We start from the raw sequence: 18,827 nt of genomic DNA on the forward strand, positions 1-18,827 counted from the left end.
TCTTTTTATTTATTTACTTTCTTTTTATTTATTTGCTTTACGCATTTTATTTTTTACTTCTGTTCTTCAAGTATCTTATTTTCTTTCGGTTTCAATTTTCATGATTTATCTTTGTATTTACAATTTTTTATTATTTGCCACTATTTAAGTATCTCATACATTTCGATACAAACGCTAAATAATTTTCAAATCAAACTCCCTCTTTTTTTAGAGGAGTTGTATAAATTTCTTGATACAAGCTCGACGGTTGAAATATACCAAAAATGGAACGAAACAATTTGTGAGTAAATAATCAAATAAACTATTCCTAATTAATCAAGTCTAGTTTCTTTCATAGCAATTTAGGCTAAGAAAAAATATATATAAGGTAAATGCTATGGTGCTTAAAAAGAATTAAAAATTAATATTTAATTTAAAAGATATAAAAATAAATTATTTTTAAAAATTTAAAACTTATCACAAAAAATAAATTAGGTAAAAGTTAGGCAATTGATAAACACTATAAAATTTCCCTATATATAGATATAGCATATGTACAATATTTATGATATGACTACGATAGCTGGACTAACTGAAATGACCCTAAACCTAAGGTCGATGGTGAATCATACATATAAAATTAAAAAAAAAAAAAAAAAAGAATATGGCAAGTAAATTAGAGAGCCAGTTTGAGGTCAAGAGGACGATCCTGTTGGCGTTGTTCCTTCTTCTCTTTTCTGGCGTCGGTAACGGTATCACATCGAACAGGGTTGGGAAAAACCGAAGGGGGCTTTCTGAATTCAATCTCAGTAGTAAAATCCTGCAGCTCAAAAGAATCCTCTACAGTAGTAGTAGTCGTCGTCTTGGCCTTCTTATTAATACCATCGTCATTGCTGGTCTTCATCTTTTTCACGTTCCTCTCGTGCTTCTCCATCTCCTTCAACTCGCTCTTTCGTCGATCTCGAGCGTCTCGGAATCTCCGCAGCAAAGAGTAAAATTTCTCCATCTTGGCCTCATCTCCTGAATCATCGTCGTCATGAACATTTGTAACTACCCCTCTCTTTTTGTGTTCCATATCCTTTGAGAAAAAGAAAAACAGAGAAAAATCAAAGAAGAAAGAAAGGAGAGAGGGTCTTATTTAGTGGTGGAATTGGAATTAGAGTTGCGTGTTTTTTAATAGAGAAAGTTTGGGACGAGTGGCATCTTATAAGGGAGGCATACAGCTAAGCGAATCGGTTGGTTGGACTTGTAAAATCAACGGACAATTTTGTTCGGTGACGTTAAGTTGCTGACGTCACTGGCTATAGCTTGAGCTGCTTGCGTGAGCGGTGGCATTATTTGACTTGTGGTCGACAAACGACAACTTACAACACAAGGTTAATTCATATAACCACCGACCCCCCTTACCAAATACTTGTGCTACACAACCTTTTTTTTAATTCAAAATTTAACTCCAGTTAACTGTTGTGAAATTTTAGAGTTTTAAATTAACTGGTTAAATTAGTTTTTTTTCCCACTGATTTTACTGTTTTTTTATTTAGTTTTGATCAATTTTTTTTTTCTTAAACCCGGTTGAATTGGTTGATTTATTCTTATTTTCAAAACCATGGTGTTATACATTATTACTTCTCTCAATAAATGAATAAATAAATCATAAAAATAAATCTTACCCTCTAATCTTCATTTGACGGCTAAAACAAGTTTAGATATGGTAGATAATTATATGTAATATCTAAATATAAGTTTTGTAAGTGGTTTAGTTGATATGAGATGAGAAGTGTTGGTGGGTTTCAATTAGGACTTGGCAATTTATATTCTATTCGCGGGTATCCAATTCGGTCTAACCCATTCGGATAGGGTAGGTTATCCGACCCGCTGCGGGTAGGGTAGAATACGGTCCAGATATGCCTGCGGGTAGGATAGAATACGGGTTTAGGGTGTACTCTACCATACCCTATCCACACCTCATATATAACACATATTTTATAAAAATTAAGTATATAGTGAAGAAAATGAGAGTTAAACCCACAACCTCCCTTATGTAATGACTTACAATAAGTGAACAACCACTTAACTAGTTAGTTAATTTAGTAATTTAAAGTATTAGTTTTTTATTTTTTATGTTATTAATATTTATAAAATTTGAAATGATTGAATTTTATATTTATTTTAAAAAAATTTGATATTTCTACGGGTAAGATAGGGTATGGTAGGGTTTAGAACTTTAGGGTGCGGGTAGGATTAGGGTTGAGAGATTCTCAACCCGCAGATAGAATAGGATAGAGTTTTAATAAAGTTTTCAACCAGCGAGTAAAATTAGGGTAGAGTCTAAACCCTACCCTATCCTACCAATTATCAGCCCTAGTTTCAATTCAAATGAGGTAGGTTTATAGTATAAGAATTTAATTTTTTGTAGTATCATTTTTTGAACTTTTTGTAGCTGAAATTTATAAAATCCGAAAATCACTGTTCATCTCGTTTTAATGAGGCGGACTCATAATAATAATAATAATAATAATAATAATAATAATAATAATAATAATAAATTTTTTATTAAAATATTATTTTTTATATAAGACAAAAAAATATTTTTTAATTATAACATTTAATTACTGGCTCTAGATTTAACTGGTAAAAAACTCTTATGAATATTCTTTGATTTTTTAAAAAATATTCTTTATATGTTATGATTTGTACGGAACCGAATATTGCACGTACGGTTGAAATTGTTAGTTATTTTCTTTTTAATCTTAATAAAGAACACTAAAATAGTGAAGTGGATTTTCAAGAACCTTAATAGTATTTTTAAAATTTGTTTATACTTTGGAAGTGATCATCCTATATTGAATAGTTACATAAATGCAGATATGGCTGGTGATTCTGATTCAATGAACTTTATTTTCTGGTTATACGATGGTTTTTTGTAGGGAGAGTTGTGTCGTGGCAATTCTAATTTCAAAAATATGTTGTCTTGATTACAACAAAGGTTGAATATATTGTTGTTGTTGAAACTTCTTAGAAACTCTTGTAGTTAAAAAAATTCTATTAGAATTAGACATCAATAAAGAAAAATTTATGTTATTTTGTGATAGTTAAAATGCTATCCGGTGCAGATTTTCAAAGTTCACAAACTAACCGACAAGTGCACCGCGTCGTACTAAGTAATATCTCAAGTGAGTGAGGGTCGATCCCACGAGAATTGATGGACTGTACAATAATAGTCGAATTAGTCACTTAGTCAGGCAAGCAAAAAGTGGTGTTTTAGAGTTCAAAAGCATTAAACAGTAATTCAACAAGTATGAAAGCAAACAGTAAGAATTGTGTGAAATATATGTGAGAGGGAAATTAAGGTATCGGAGATGTTTATTCTTTCGGATTAAGTTTTCTTACTAACTAATTTAATCATGCAAGATTCATCTCATGACAAACTGTCAGTAACTAAATCCTAATGTCTTAGTGATTTAGTCTCCTCTAACCTAGTTACTCGCCAATGTCTTGGTTACTTAATTTCGATTCGAGGATTAAGTTCAATTGTAAGACCCTGAATTTTCAAAAATTAAATATTGTTATTTAATGATTTTTTTATTTATTCGAGAATATATTTTCAGAAAATTTTTATATTAATTGAGTACTTTCTTATTATTGATTTTGAAAGTTTTAATAATAAAAAAAATCACTACAAGAAAATGGAACATTTGTAACAAAAAATTTGTATCAAATTTAAAATTGTTACAAAAAAGTAGTATTTTGTAATAATAATTAGTGATTGTTACAAAAGGATAATATTTTGTAACAAAGGAAACAAGTTGTTACGAAACATGATAATATTTTGTAACAACCTATTTTATTTTGTTACAAATAATGTTCGTTTTTGTAACGAGATGATGTTTTGTAACAAAATATTGTAATATTTTGTAACAAAAAAAATAAGTTACAAAAATTCAAAATATTTTGTAACAAAATATTTTTTTTTTGTTTCAAAAACTCCAATTGTTTTGTAACAAAACTTTAATTTGTCACAAAATTTAATATTGTTTGTAACAAATTAATTATTTGTCACAAAATATAAGTATATTTTACAACAATTTTTTTCAAAATGTTAAACATTTTAAGAATTAAAAAAATTGTGTTATATTTTTTTCAAAATAATTTTATTTTGTTTCCAAAAAAAATTATAAATATTATTTTAGATTCTTCTAAAAAATTAATATATAATTTTTATTAATAATCAAATTTAAAAATTAATTAAAATTTAATTCATGTAACTTAAAGAAATTTTAAGTTAAATTATAAATATAAATAAAAGTAAATAAATATAAAAAAAAAAAAAACTACATTACTAAAAGTAGAAGTAAAAAGAAGCTTAGTAGTGCAGTAAAAACTCTAGTCCCTACCCCCTCAATCCTCACTCCACGAAACCATGCTACACCGTCTACCACTCCAGGAAGTGCGACGGAGATCCTGTCGGAAGATGAAGTACCGGCGTAGCCCCCGAAAAACGTTCTCCTCGTCGTCGTCTCGACTGTTATCACCGTCTCTTCCGCCGGTGTGTCGTGTGTGGCGGCCTCAAGGTCTTCGGTGGTCCCGTCGTGTGCGCCGTCGTCGTGTGGTCTTCGTCGCGGTGGTCTTCGTGGTGGTGGTCGCCGTCGCTGTTCATGCTGACCATCAGCTCGTCTTCTCCGTACGTGTAGTTCATCGTACTCTGCTTCTCTACTCTTTTCGTGTTCTGCCTCTGCCTCTAGTCCGATAACATATCTGCTGAAGGTAAGCTTTGGTTTATTTGAGTATTGTTAACTACATTTTTAGTTGATAAACTGCTGATTTTAGCTAAAATATTGAACCCTTTAGTGTTAGTTGTTTCTGCTGATGTTGTGGTTAAAAATATTAGTGTAATATGATTGATGTTCATACCCTGGGTCGAGCTATTCGACCCGGGATGATTAGCAACAAAGCGACCAACCTCTTCAGGTCAGATCATCCGACCTCTTCTCAAAGAGCTCGGCCAAATCGACAGAAAAGCCCAAAAGGGGCCCAACTCAAGGAACACGACCCAGACCATAAGGCGGCCCAAGCCTATAGGGATAAGGGCGGTTCCCTTGAAGATAAGCTGACCTCACCCAAAGGATAAGATAAAGATAAGATAACTAACTTATCTTATCTAAAATGGTCACTCTACACCATTATAAATACACTGGAGCACCCAGGTATAACTCATACTCTGATTCTACATAAAAACCTGCAATACCCTTGCTAACTTAAGCATCGGAGTCCCTTGCAGGTACCCCCACCCTCCGGTGACGAAGGATCAGCAGTGCAGCTAGTCCCTCAAGTCGGACATGACAGCTCTGGCCGCCACCCACCAGCCGGACACGTCATCTCCGACCAGCACAGAAGATCTCGTCCGAGATCGACCTACAGTTTCAGGTAACCCCCGAAATATTGGCGCCGTTGCCGGGGATTCGGAAGTCATCCCGTCACCATAGCGGACGATCATGACAACGATCACAACTCAGATCTAGAAGATAGAACGCCGCACAAGAACACGGACACCACAGCAAAAGATACTCCTCAACCTAACAAAAACGGCAATTCACCAACTATGGAAGCCATGGAGGCACTCCAGGATCGCTTGAAGCAACTCGAAAAAGGGGCGGAGCATCAACGGGAAGCTGAGAAAAACCTACAAAGGGAAATAAGACGACGCCGGGAATTGGAGGACAAACTCCTAAAAATCGAAGCTGATCTCAAGGCCAAAGATAATCAATCCTCTCATAAGGATAGCTCCCGCAAGGATCAAGATCCATTCACCAAGGAAATCATGAAGACCAAAATCCCGAAGGACTTTAAGCTCCCTGATAGGACTTTGTATGATGGCACTACAGATCCCAACCATCACCTCAGCAATTTCAGAAGTAGAATGTACCTCACCGACGCCTCAGATGCAGTTCGCTGCAAAGTCTTTCCAACAACTCTAACAAAGACAGCGATTAGATGGTTCGACAATCTACCTCCTAGGTCCATCTCGAGCTTCGACGACTTAGCCAAAAAGTTTTTGGCCAGATTCTCCATCCAAAAAGATAAGGCTAAATACGCCCCCAGTCTATTAGGAATCAAGCAAGGAGATCGGGAAAGTCTTCACATCTACATGGAAAGATTCAACAAAACATGCCTAGACATACAAAGCCTACCAACAGAGGCCGCCATCATGGGCCTCATCAATGGCCTACGAGAGGGACCTTTTAGCCAATCTATATCAAAAAAATACCCCACATCTCTGAACGAAGTGCAAGAACGAGCGGAGAAATACATCAACATGGAGAAAAATTCTCGACTAGGAGAAACCTCAAAATCCGGATTCCCCTATCCCCCCGATACAAGGATAAAGAATTCAAAAGGAAGGAAGATCGACATGGGGAAAAAATAAAAAAATACCACAATTACACTCTGCTTCGGGTGTCCCTTGTGGACGTCTACAAAGAAGTCACACAGAAAAAATGCCCCCAGCTCGACCACTCAAAGGCAAAAAAGGAGGAGGAAATTGGACCGAATATTGTGAATACCATCGAATCCGTGGGTATTCCACCAACGAATGTTTTGACTTAAAAAATATCATAGAAAAATTAGTAAGAGAAGGAAAATTAGATCGGTATCTGGCCACCCGGGACGACGAGCAAAGAAAAAGAAGAAGGGACGAGGATGTCGGACGAACCGAGCGATCACCTCGTACGCCAGAAAGGCATGTCCATATGATACACGGAGGGTTTGCAGGAGGAGAAATATCCAAATTATCTCGCAAAAGATATCTCAAAGAAGTATATCATGTCGAGGGGAAGGAGGAAGCACTCGACATCCCCACCGCACACTGATAGACCAAGGGAGCTCCGCCGACATCTTGTTCAAAACTGCCTTCGACAAGCTCGACCTAGAAGAAAAAGAACTTAGAGCATATCCGAACAGTCTGTTTGGACTGGGAGACACCCCAGTGCAACCACTCGGATACATCTCATTACATACAACCTTCGGGAAGGGAAACCAATCAAGAACGCTCAAAATAGACTACATCGTGGTCGACGTAAGCTCTGCCTACAATGCCCTAATAGGTCGGACAACATTGAATCAGCTCGGCGCAATAGTCTCGACTCCATATCTGTGCATGAAATTCCCAACTACAGAAGGGATAGCTACAATAAAAGCAGACCAGAAGATGGCGCGCCGCTGTTACAACGAAAGTCTAAATCTCAGAGGCAGAGGAGAAGAATTCCACACAATTGAACTCAGTGAAGTTCAGAGGCGGGAAGAGCTCCGCCCATAACCCGAAGGTGAAATAGAAAAAATCCAGATTGGAGATATCAATCGTACAGTTCTTACGAGATAATGTCGACCTCTTTGCATGGAAAGCAGCAGACATGCCGGGTATAGACCCCAAATTAATGTGCCACAAGTTGGCGGTCTACCCGGGATCTCGGCCAGTACAACAAAGGCGAAGAAAGCTCGGGCCAGAACGATCCCGAGCTGTGGAAGAGCAGGTACAAGCTCTACTAGAAGCAGGATTCATAAGAGAAGTTAAGTATCCATTATGGCTAGCTAACGTCGTCTTGGTGAAAAAATCAAATGGGAAATGGCGAATGTGCACCAATTACACCGATCTCAACAAAGCCTGCCCAAAAGATCCTTATCCACTCCCAAGTATCGACGCTCTGGTAGATGCCTCCTCCGGATATAAATACCTCTCGTTTATGGACGCATACTCGGGATACAACCAAATCCCAATGTATCCACCCGACCAAGAAAAAACATCATTCTTAACCCCAAAAGCAAACTACTGCTACATTGTCATGCCTTTTGGTCTCAAAAATGCGGGAGCTACTTATCAGAGATTAATGAACAAAATCTTTACCGATCAAATCGGAAAAATCATGGAAGTCTATGTGGACGACATGTTAATAAAGACACAAAGTGAGGAGATGCTATTGTCTGACCTGACTCAGGTGTTCGACACTATAAGAAAGCATGGCATGCGACTCAATCCTGCAAAATGCACCTTCGCAGTAGAAGCTGGCAAATTCTTGGGTTTTATGCTCACGCAAAGAGGAATAGAGGCAAATCCGGATAAATGCCGGGCCATACTCGACATGAAGAGCCCGACTTCTGTCAAAGAAGTACAACAACTCAACAGAAGGCTGGCAGCCTTGTCCAGATTTCTAGCCGGATCGGCAATAAGATTTCTCCCTTTCTACGCTACTCTAAGGGAAGGAAAAATGTTCGAATGGACAAAGGAGTGCGAGCAAGCCTTCCAAGATTTCAAAAGATTCCTGGGACAACCACCTATCCTAACTCGGCCACGAGAAGGAGAACCACTTACATTATACCTCGCAGTAGGAAGTCGGGCAGTAGCGTCAGCACTAGTTCGAGAAGACGACAGTGGGCAACAACCCGTATACTTTATCAATAAAGCATTACAAGGATCCGAGCTAAACTACCAAAAAATAGAAAAATTTGCATACGCCCTCATACTAACATCTCGATGACTTCGGCAATACTTCCAAGTCCACATCATTAGGGTTCGGACTAACCAGCCTATAAAAGGGATTTTGCAGAAAACAGATCTAGCGGGTAGGATTTTGCAATGGGCAGTCGAGTTGTTCGAATTTGATCTTCAATACAAAGCTCGGACTGCCATTAAGTCACAATACCTGGCCGACTTCATCGTAGAATTTACGGATACCCCAGAACCCCCCACAGAATGGAGTCTCTATGTGGATGGTTCCTCAAATAAAACTGGAAACGACGCAGCCGTGATAATCGAAAGCGATCAAGGAACCTAAATCGAACTCTCCCTCAAATTTGAGTTCCCTGTCTCAAACAACCAAGCAGAATATGAGGCACTACTAGCTGGTTTGAAGCTGGCTAGAAAGGTTGGAGCTCAAAAGCTTATCATCTTCAGTGATTCACAAGTAGTCACTTCACAAATAGCAGGGAGCTACCAAGCCAGAGATCCCACCATGAAGAAATATTTGGACAAAACCAGGGAACAGCTCGGATAGATAGGAGAATATGAAGTCTGTCACATACCCCGAGAACAGAATGCCCGAGCTGACGCACTCTCAAAACTACCCAGCACCAAACCAGGGGGCAACAATAGAAGCCTCATCCGAAAAATGCTGCATTCTCTGTCAATCTCGGAAGAAGAAAAAATCCTAACCATAATAGGTCAGGATCAAGGATGGATGACCCCCATAATTAAATACCTCAAAACAGAAACACTCCCCACAGGTGAAAAGGAGGCAAAGAGGTTAAAACGGGAGGCACAACACTACACTATCATAAATAATACTCTATACAAAAGAGGAATTTCAATACCATTGTTAAAATGTGTGCCGACTTCCAACACAAAGGAAGTTCTAGAAGAAATACACAGTGGCATTTGTGGCAATCATCTCGGAGCACAAGCACTTACTAAAAAAGTACTCCGGGCAGGATTTTACTGGCCAACCCTACAAAAAGAGGCCATAGAATTCGTAAAGACATGTCCACCCTGTCAAAAACATGCCAACTTGCACATCACCCCCCCCAGAGGAGCTCATCAGCGTGACCTCATCTTGGCCATTCGCAAAATGGGGACTCGACCTTCTCGGACCTTTCCCTCAGGGATCGGGGCAAGTTAAATTCCTCATAGTAGGGGTAGACTATTTCACAAAATGGATCGAGACAGAACCCCTAGCTAACGCCACTGCTTAAAGAAGTCAAAAATTCCTATATAGGAACATTGTCACAAGGTTCGGGGTTCCATACTCCATCACCATAGACAATGGCACCCAATTCACAGATACAGGCTTCAGAAAGCTAGTGCCCGACTTGAACATAAAATACCAGTTCACTTTCGAAGAACATCCCCAAGCCAATGGACAAGCCGAGGCCGCCAACAAGGTCATATTGGCTGGACTAAAACGGAGATTACAGGACGCAAAGGGAGCCTGGGCTGAAGAGGTCCCACAAGTCCTATGGGCATATCGAACAACACCGCATTCCACCACAAAGGAATCACCCTTCCGATTAGCATACGGAACGGAGACAACGATCCCAGTAGAGATCGAAGAAGGATCGCCTAGAGTGATCCACTATAATGAAGAAGCCAACTCCCAGCTTCAAAGGGAAGAACTCGATCTACTCCCGGAAATTCAAGAAAAAGCTCGGATCAGGGAAGAAGCACTAAAGTGTCGAATGGCTTCCAGATATAATCAAAAGTTGGTGCCACGAGGTTTCGCCAAAAATGACATCATTCTAATCCGAAACGATATCGGAACAACTCGACCTGGAGAAGGAAAGCTGGCAGCAAACTGGAAAGGACCCTACCGAGTCATAGAAGTGCTTGGGAAGGGCTACTACAGACTGTCCGAACTCGATGGACGAGAGCTTCCTAGGTCATGGCATGCCTGCAACCTAAGAAGGTACTATAGCTAGGGATGGTAAAGGATCTTAGCATAAGATGCACTCTTTTTCCTGAAAAAGGTTTTTTAATAAGGCACCAAGCCGAGATCCACAAATTATCCGACTTAAAAGGATAAAAACTCCGCATGTACATATTTGCATTTTCTTTTAAATAAAATATATTAGATGTTCTACAAGTTTTCAAGACGCATTAATCTGAAACATTCATCGTCCGATTATAAAGCAACAAATCGGCAGAAAGTGAAAAACAAATTCACTGCACGATCACGATAAAGACCAACAGAGATGAAAACCAAATTCATCTAAAGGTCACACATGAGGATTGAACCCAACTTCTACAAATCGGCAAAGATGAAAACGGAATAATGCAAGAAGTTATCGAAAGTGATCCGGAGAAAGGACTTAACGAGGTCTTGATAAGATGGATTGCTAAATAATAACTTAAAGACTGGCCGACGTTAAGAAGTCGGACCAGTCAACCAAAGTTATAAGTAAACCCTGGAAAGAGGTCTGGCCAACCCTATAAAAGAGGATTACTATAACTTAGAAGGGCACGACATGACGAAGTCAGCCCAAAACATAAAGTTATAAAAAGTAATCCCTGAAAGAGACCTGAACAAGGTCCAAGAAAGAGGATTACAAAAATAACTTAGAAGGGCCCGACATGACGAAGTCGGCCCAAAATATAAAAGTTATAAAAAGTAATCCCTGAAAGAGACCTCGTAAAAGGTCCAAGAAAGAGGATTACAAAAATAACTTAGAAGGGCCCGACATAACGAAGTCGGCCCAAAACATAAAGTTATATAAGTATTTCCTGAAAGAGACCTGAACAAGGTCCAAGAAAGAGGATTACAAAATAACCTAGAAGGACCCGACATGACAAAGTCGGCCCACATAAAGAAGGACCCGACATGATGAAGTCGGCCCACAAAAAATGCTAAAAGTAATACCTGGCAGAGACCTCGTAAAAGGTCCAAACAAAATAGGATTACCAGAAATAATTTCAGAAGCCTCAAATGAATCAAAGCCACAAGTACAAAAGCAATCCAAAGAGGTCGAGCAACAAGGCTCTAGCACTACCAAAACCTGAAAAAAGGTACCAAGATAGATAAAGACCGACATGATATTAAAAGCATGAAGTTATAATAAAAACAAGTTCAAAGAAGCTACCCAAATCAGCCCCAAGAACTTGAAAGCTATTTTTGTTTTCCAAAATAAAGTTGCCAAACAAGCAACTGAAAAAAAGTGTCAACGGTCAGCAACATTACAAAAAGAAAGTTTTTAAAGCCCACAGGCCGGGCTATCTACACAAAATATTTTACATAATTAGGGAAGATCCGAAGGCTTCACGGTAGCACAAGGTGAAGGAGGGCGAGTCTGAAGGGGCACTGCATCTACCGTCCCGTCATCCCGATTTAATATCTGTCAGTCAGGCTCTGGTTCGGGATTACTAACCCCAGCGAGAAGAGCTGAAGAAGTCGGCACAACAGTGGCTTTGGTAACCAGCACAGAAGGAGGTTCAACATCATCGTCATCAGGGACAATCTTGCCGTCCTTTACTACGTTGTCCAGGCTAAAGAGAGTAAGGTCAAGCTCAGGGGCAAGAACTCGAACATGCTCCTTCAGGTTCTCATAAGCAGCATTCACGCTACCCACAAGGTGACCCTAGAGCTCGGCATAATCAGCCTGGGCATGCTCTAACTCCTCCCTGAGATGCATCACTTTCCTGTAAGACGTGACATAGCTCTCCTTGTGCCTCAATGCTGTGTCTTCATCCAACCTCACAGAAGCCGCCAAGGTAATAGAGCTAGCCTTTTCACCCTCCAACTCTTTCTCTACCTTTGCCAACTTTGCCTCCAGCTCCTCCTTCAAACCCTTAATCCGATCAAACTCTGACTTAGCCTCCTCCATAAAAGATTTTGTAGCATGAACCGGGATATCCTGAGCAGTTCAAAAAAGATCCGCACCCATATGTGCCATCTTCACACTGCTCCTAGTGATGAAATCTAGATGGTGAAGAATGGACACATCATTCATCGAAGTCGACCATAAGGGGCGATCTGATTGTCAACAAACCCCACAGCATCAAAATCAGGGGTATCGAGGTCAAAAGGCTCAACAGACTTTTGTTTCTTCAAAGGAGGACCTGTAGTTTGAGAGGAGGAAACAGCAGAGGATTGGGGTGGATCAACCAAATGAATCGAAGGGGTAGGGATTATCCTCCTTGGATCGGAAGCAGCTAAGACTGGTATCTTAGGGGGAACCTGAGAAGACCCCTCCCCAGGAGCCTTGGACGACGCAAGCTGAGCTGCAGTGGCCTTCTTGGCCTTCTTGAATGCCTTCATTGAATCCGAAGTCTTTGCCATCTCTGAAAATTCACAAAAACCGACAGGGTCGAGTTATATACAAAAGACAAAGTAAATAAAGCAAAGAACCAAATAAAGGAAATCGATCACTACCTAACTCGGCTCGGAGAAGTGAGGGGTCCCCTAAGAATTTCTTGGTATCAAGATAGGGAGGCTCCCCCCAATTCTCCTCCAACACAGTCACAAAGGCCTGCTCGACCTCGTCCAACATCTCCCATGAATACCTCGACACAACAACATTCTTTTTCCACTCTAAAAGAAAAGTGGGCTCATCATTCTCATCCAGAAAAAAGGGGCGAGCTCCTTCAACAGCTCGGACCTTGAAGAAATAGTTCTTAAAATCACGGAACGACTCGTCATACATAGAAAAACTTTCTTCCCTTGCGAAGCTCGGAAAGAAACCCAGGCAGCCTTTTTCTTCACTACCCCAGGTTTTGTCAAGACAAACAAATAAAAGAAAAGGGATTGCGAAGCAGGGACGTCAAGTTCACGACACAGCAATTGAAAGATCTTTATAAAGCCCCAAGAATGGGGGTAAAGTTGGGACAGAGCTACATTGCAAGACCACAACAGATTGGTCTCAAAAGGAGTAAAAGGAATGGTGATATTCATCTGGCCAAAAAAGAAATCGTATGCATAGAAAAAAGGACGGTCTCCAGCAACTCGAGTAGAGAAACAAACTCTCTCTTCAGAAGTGGGGGGTACAAGCTCATAATTCTTTTCCTCACTACCACTACTACAAACCCTATGAAATTGCCTAAGCTGCTGACGAAATTCGGAATCAACCAAAGAAACACACAAAAGAACCGTCGAATCCACCCAATCAGCCATGCCCTCAGGGACTTGGGAAGATGTCTCAACAATGATCTTGCGAGAAGACATGAGGTCAACTAGTCTTACAGCAAGAAAAGAAGAAAATAGATTACTAACCCAAACATATCGGACAAAGTCAAAAACAACCCATAGCAGAACACGACTCAAGCATGCAAACAGATAAAAAGGAAAACCCCAAGACAAGGTCCAGGGGCATCCTTTGGAGGCAGTGACAGAGTAAAAACTCAGGAAAAATCTACAAGGCTAACATCTTGACAAAAACCCTCGACAAAGAAAAAACCCCCTTCTAGACAAACAGCAACACGAAGAGAAAGACAAAGCAAATATAAGAAAGAACGTTATCTGCTACAAAGTCTACCAGTAAAGAAAGTTACAAAAGGCGCAATCTTTTTTACCAAAAGATTATCAAATAGTTCATCGACCCAAAATTCCAAAATATGAAGGCGACAGCCGCAAACAACAAATTGAGCATAACAACGCAAAAAGGTTCAAACTTTCTAGCATGCATTTCAAATGAAAATCAGAGTTTTATCAAAAAACCGAAGGCAAAAAGTAAAGAAGCAAAAAGTAGAAACCAAACCTGGAAAAATAGGAGAAAACTCTGAAGAAAGGTTGAGAGCAGAAGCGACAGGGAGAAGAGCCACCCCTCGAACAGAAAGCCTCACAAAAGTAGAAAACAGAAGGCGAAATCCAGAGTCACCCCTCTTCCACAAGAAGCAATAACCAAGCAATGTCGCAGGGAGAAACTATAAACTCCAGGCGAAAATAGAAAGGGAGAAAGAACAGGGAGGTTACGGAGAAGAGAAACCATTTTTTCTGAGTGTGAAATTCAAAAATAAAGAGGTTAAGAGAAACGGGGCAATTAAAAACCAATTAATGAAGATATTAAAGCCTCGCATATTCCCAAAGATAAGAGCGCTAATGCAAAAGCGCGCGCCTTTTAAAGAAGTGAAAGAAAATGTTCCGTATTCAAAAAAGAAAATCTCTACAAAGATGAAGTCGACAAAATGCTCGAGTTCGGTTTCACCAGAGAAGGATCGAAGTCCTAAAACTAAGACTCGACCTCCGAAAAGAAAGACCGAGCTCAAGCAGGGGCACTGTTCATACCCTAGGTCGAGCTATCCGACCTGGGATGATTAGCAACAAAGCGACCGACCTCTTCAGGTCAGATCATCCGACCTCTTCTCAAAGAGCTCGGCCAAATTGACAGGAAAGCCCAAAAGGGGCCCAACTCAAGGAACACGACCCAGACCATAAGGCGGCCCAAGCCTATAGGGATAAGGGCGGTTCCCTTGAAGACTAGCTGACATAACCCAAAGGATAAGATAAAGATAAGATAACTAACTTATCTTATCTAAAAAGGTCACTCTACACCATTATAAATACACTGGAGCACCCAGGTATAACTCATACTCTGATTCTACATAAAAACCTGCTAATACCCTTGCTAACTTAAGCATCAGAGTCCCTTGCAGGTACCCCCACCCTCCGGTGACGAAGGATCAGTAGTACAGCTAGTCCCTCAAGTCAGACATGACATCTCCGGCCGCCACCTACCAGCCGGACACGTCATCTCTGACCAGCATAGAAGATCTCGTCCGAGATCGACCTACAGTTTCAGTTAACCCCCGAAACAGTTGATAATCTTAGTTTTGGTTATTTGGAGAGTTGATATTTGATTCTAATTTCTGTATTTGTGTTGTATTATTTTGGTTAAAAATCTGTATTTGTGTTCTATTATTTGGAGAGTTGATAGTTGATATTTGAGCTACAGTTTATTTGCAAAACTTAGTTTATTAGCAAAACTTAATTTGCTATGAATTTGATTCTATATATGTGTTTTTTCTTCGTTGCTCAGTTGATTCTATGTTTGGAGAGTTGATATTTTTCTTTCTTTTTTAGTGATTTTTCTTTCTACATTATCCTTATTAGCAAAGAAAGATTGATTACATTTTGTCTGTAATTTTGTGGTTTTTACATTGTAGTGTCTTAGGATAGTTTATGCTCCTCTACTGATCCTGCCTCGTTGACTTCCTCTGCTGGTCTGATTCGGCTGTCCTCCCTCTGCTGGTGGTCTGGTCTAGTCCGACTGCTTCTCTACTGAAAGTAAGTGCAATTTATTTGAGTATTGTTAACTATATTGTTAGTTAATTCTGCTGATGTTGTTGAGTTTGAAAATATTGTTGTGTAATATGGTTGATAATCTGATTTTTTGGTTATTTGGAGAGTTGATATTTTTATTCTATTTTTTGTTTCTAGGTTTTATTATTTTGATTCTATTTGTTGCACTTTTTTTTGGAGATTTTGATACTTTTTGTTTTCTTAAATTTTTTGTGTTTGTGAATTGAGTGTGTTAGGTAATTACATTATCCTTATTAGAAAGGAAATATTGAATAAATTTTGCTAGTAATTTTGTGTTTTTTACATTGTAGTGTCTTAGGATAGTTTATGCTTCTCTGCTCATCCTGCCTTGTGCCTCATCCGCTGCCTCTACTGGTCTGATTCGGCTGTCCTCCCTCTGCTGGTGGTCTGGTCTGGTCCCACTGCTTCTCTACTGAAGGTAAGTGCAATTTATTTGAGTTCTGCAAACTATGTTGTGTTTACTTAAATTTTTTTTTTTGTGAATTGAGTGTGTTAGGTAACTACATCATGATTATTAACATAGAAATATTAATTCAATTTTGTTATTGAATTTTTATTTTTTACACTGCATTGAATTGGGATAGTTTGTATTGCGGAGTTATAGAGAACCGTCTCGAAATTTCGTTTACATAGATCCCTTTGAAAGTGATAGTTGACTGGGGTTGTGGATTATTATGGCATGTTGACTGATATTATTGAGTTAGATTATGTCGGAAAGCATAAAGTTATCTTATTTAAGTGTGAGTGGTTTGATGTTCCTCCAGTAGGACGAAATCATAGTAGAGGATATTGTAAAGATGAGTATGGATTCATAAATGTGGATGTTACATATGTTAGATATAAGGATGAGCCTTTCATTTTAGCATGTCAAGCTGAGCAAGTATACTATGTAAAGGCAATTAAAAGGCCTAATTGGTGTATTGTGGTACGAGTAAATTGGATTGTGTAGGATGATATTAGCTGTATGCTCGATGAATCCTATAATTTGAAAAATCCTCTCACTCCAAATGAAGCTTTTTTACTTGTGAGAGGTGAGAAAAGTGGTGCAAGTTATGGCATAAAGCCTTCAAAATCTAAGTTAAGGATTCAAGCACAACTTCAAGAGGCAATGCAAGACTGTGAGGAGCTAACAAAGGAAATAGATGTGCTTAAAGAAAAACTTGAAGAGAAACGAACACAGCAAGAGGAAGAATTAGCTCAAATGAAAGCTCAATTGGAAGCTCAACAAGGCGTTGTGAACTCTTTCATAGCGCGCTTTGACAATGAAAGAAACTAGGCCCTAAAGGTACTCCTAAAATTACTTATGGTTTTAATACATTTTCCTAAATGATTCCTATTTTATTAGTATAGTTTAATTTTTATATGGATCTATTTATCACATTTTACTTGTGTCATGGTTGAAAAATGAAAAATGTCCTATTATTTGGTTTGATAAATTTGGTTGTGTATTGGCTAAGACATAAGTTGTGAATTGGTTGTTTTGTTGGAACCGTAGACGGTGAAAATATCTAAGTTTTAGGGGAGGTTCTGTCAAAATTTTTCTAAACATTTTGGATAAAACTTAATGGAAAAAATTATAATTAGTGTTATATCTTGTTTCTAATCTTTTGTTTCGGTTTTTCTTATCTACAGGAGTGCTGAAATGGTGACCACAAGCTACCTTAAGGGCTCAAGAAGTTTTTTTTATTCATAGAGAGACTAATCTATGTTAGAACTTTTAACTTTTGGTTGAACTTATTTAAGACATATAACTTGTAAAACTAATCAATGTACTCACTAATGTTAATCAAAATTGTCCCTGAAAGATACCCCGATCTCCATTTTGGTCCTCGAAAGATAAAGTTAATCAAAATCGTCCCTGAAAGATACACGATTGGTCACGTTAGTCCTTTCGTCGGTTGGATGATGACGTGTCACATTAAGTGCCACGTGGCATATGATGACGTGGATGACTAATGCTACATGTCACAAGATGATTGGTTGACGTGTCAGATCAGTGACACTTGGCGTGCCACGTGTCAGGTTAGTGACACGTGGCATGCCACGTGGCACTTGACATGTAAAAAACTTATTTATAATCAAAATAGTCCTTAAAAGTTCAGACGTAAGTTATTTTCATCCCTAAAATTTTAAAAATTAATCAAATTAGTTCTTATATAATTTTTTTTATTTTTCTTGATAATATTAAATTTAAAATATTTTTTGATACTACTAATTTTAATAGAAATGTAATTGACAATCAAAAAATTAGTAATTGTATCTTTTCTTCTTAAAAATTTTTTCAATAAAAATATCTCTCTCCTTTAATTCTTGTCAAAATCTCTCTTATTCTTTTTTATTCTAAATCATTTTTCTTACATTATTACATTTTGCTGGAATATATATATATATATATATATATATATATATATATATATATATATATATATATATATATATATATATATATTCAAAATTGAAATGTAGGTATTTGTTAACCTAAACAAAGTTATATGCTCAAAATCAAAATTTATATATGTTAACCAAAATGAAAGTAATACTGTAATAAAAAAGAAATAATACCCTAAACAAAGTTAATAACAATTTATACATCTTTTTTTTCATTACGGTATTACTTTCATTTAGGTTAACATACATAAATTTTGATTTTGAGCATATAACTTTGTTTAGGTTAACAAATACCTACATTTCAATTTTGAGTATATATATATATATATATATATATATATATATTCCAGCAAAATGTAATACAAACAACAACAACAACAAAGCCTTGTCCCACTAAGTGGAGTCGGCTACATGAATCAAACGACGCCATTGTGCTCTGTCATGTATCATGTATATAGAGAGACCGTTTACATGTAGCTCTCGTTTGACCACCTCATGGATGGTCTTCTTAGGTCTTCCTCTGCCTTTCGCCCTTTGTCCATCTTCCATCTCATCCACCCTTCTGACTGGATGTTCTATCGGTCTTCTTCTCACATGTCCAAACTACCTAAGGCGCGATTCAACCATCTTTTCACAATGGGTGCTACTCCAACTCTCTCCCTTATATCT

The 18,827-nt window shown here is 38.3% G+C and overlaps 1 protein-coding gene across 1 annotated transcript; it reads right to left on the reverse strand.

The window, feature by feature from the left end:
• Positions 1 to 489: 489 nt before the first annotated feature.
• NIMIN1 (NIM1-interacting 1) lies at positions 490 to 1,168 on the reverse strand. The gene has a single exon (XM_016318762.3). The coding sequence runs from the start codon at positions 1,052 to 1,054 to the stop codon at positions 656 to 658; it is 399 nt and encodes a 132-aa protein (XP_016174248.1). The 5' UTR covers positions 1,055 to 1,168; the 3' UTR covers positions 490 to 655.
• Between the last annotated feature and the right edge of the window lie 17,659 nt (positions 1,169 to 18,827).

The sequence above is a fragment of the Arachis ipaensis genome, chromosome B9 (assembly GCF_059453495.1).
Source record: "Arachis ipaensis isolate K30076 ecotype BB chromosome B9, ASM5945349v1, whole genome shotgun sequence".
NCBI lineage: Eukaryota > Viridiplantae > Streptophyta > Magnoliopsida > Fabales > Fabaceae > Arachis > Arachis ipaensis.

What these genes read in the sequence shown, in the direction of transcription:
- NIMIN1 (XM_016318762.3), bottom strand. Translation starts at nt 1,054, where the DNA reads ATGGAACACAAAAAGAGAGGGGTAGTTACAAATGTTCATGACGACGAT.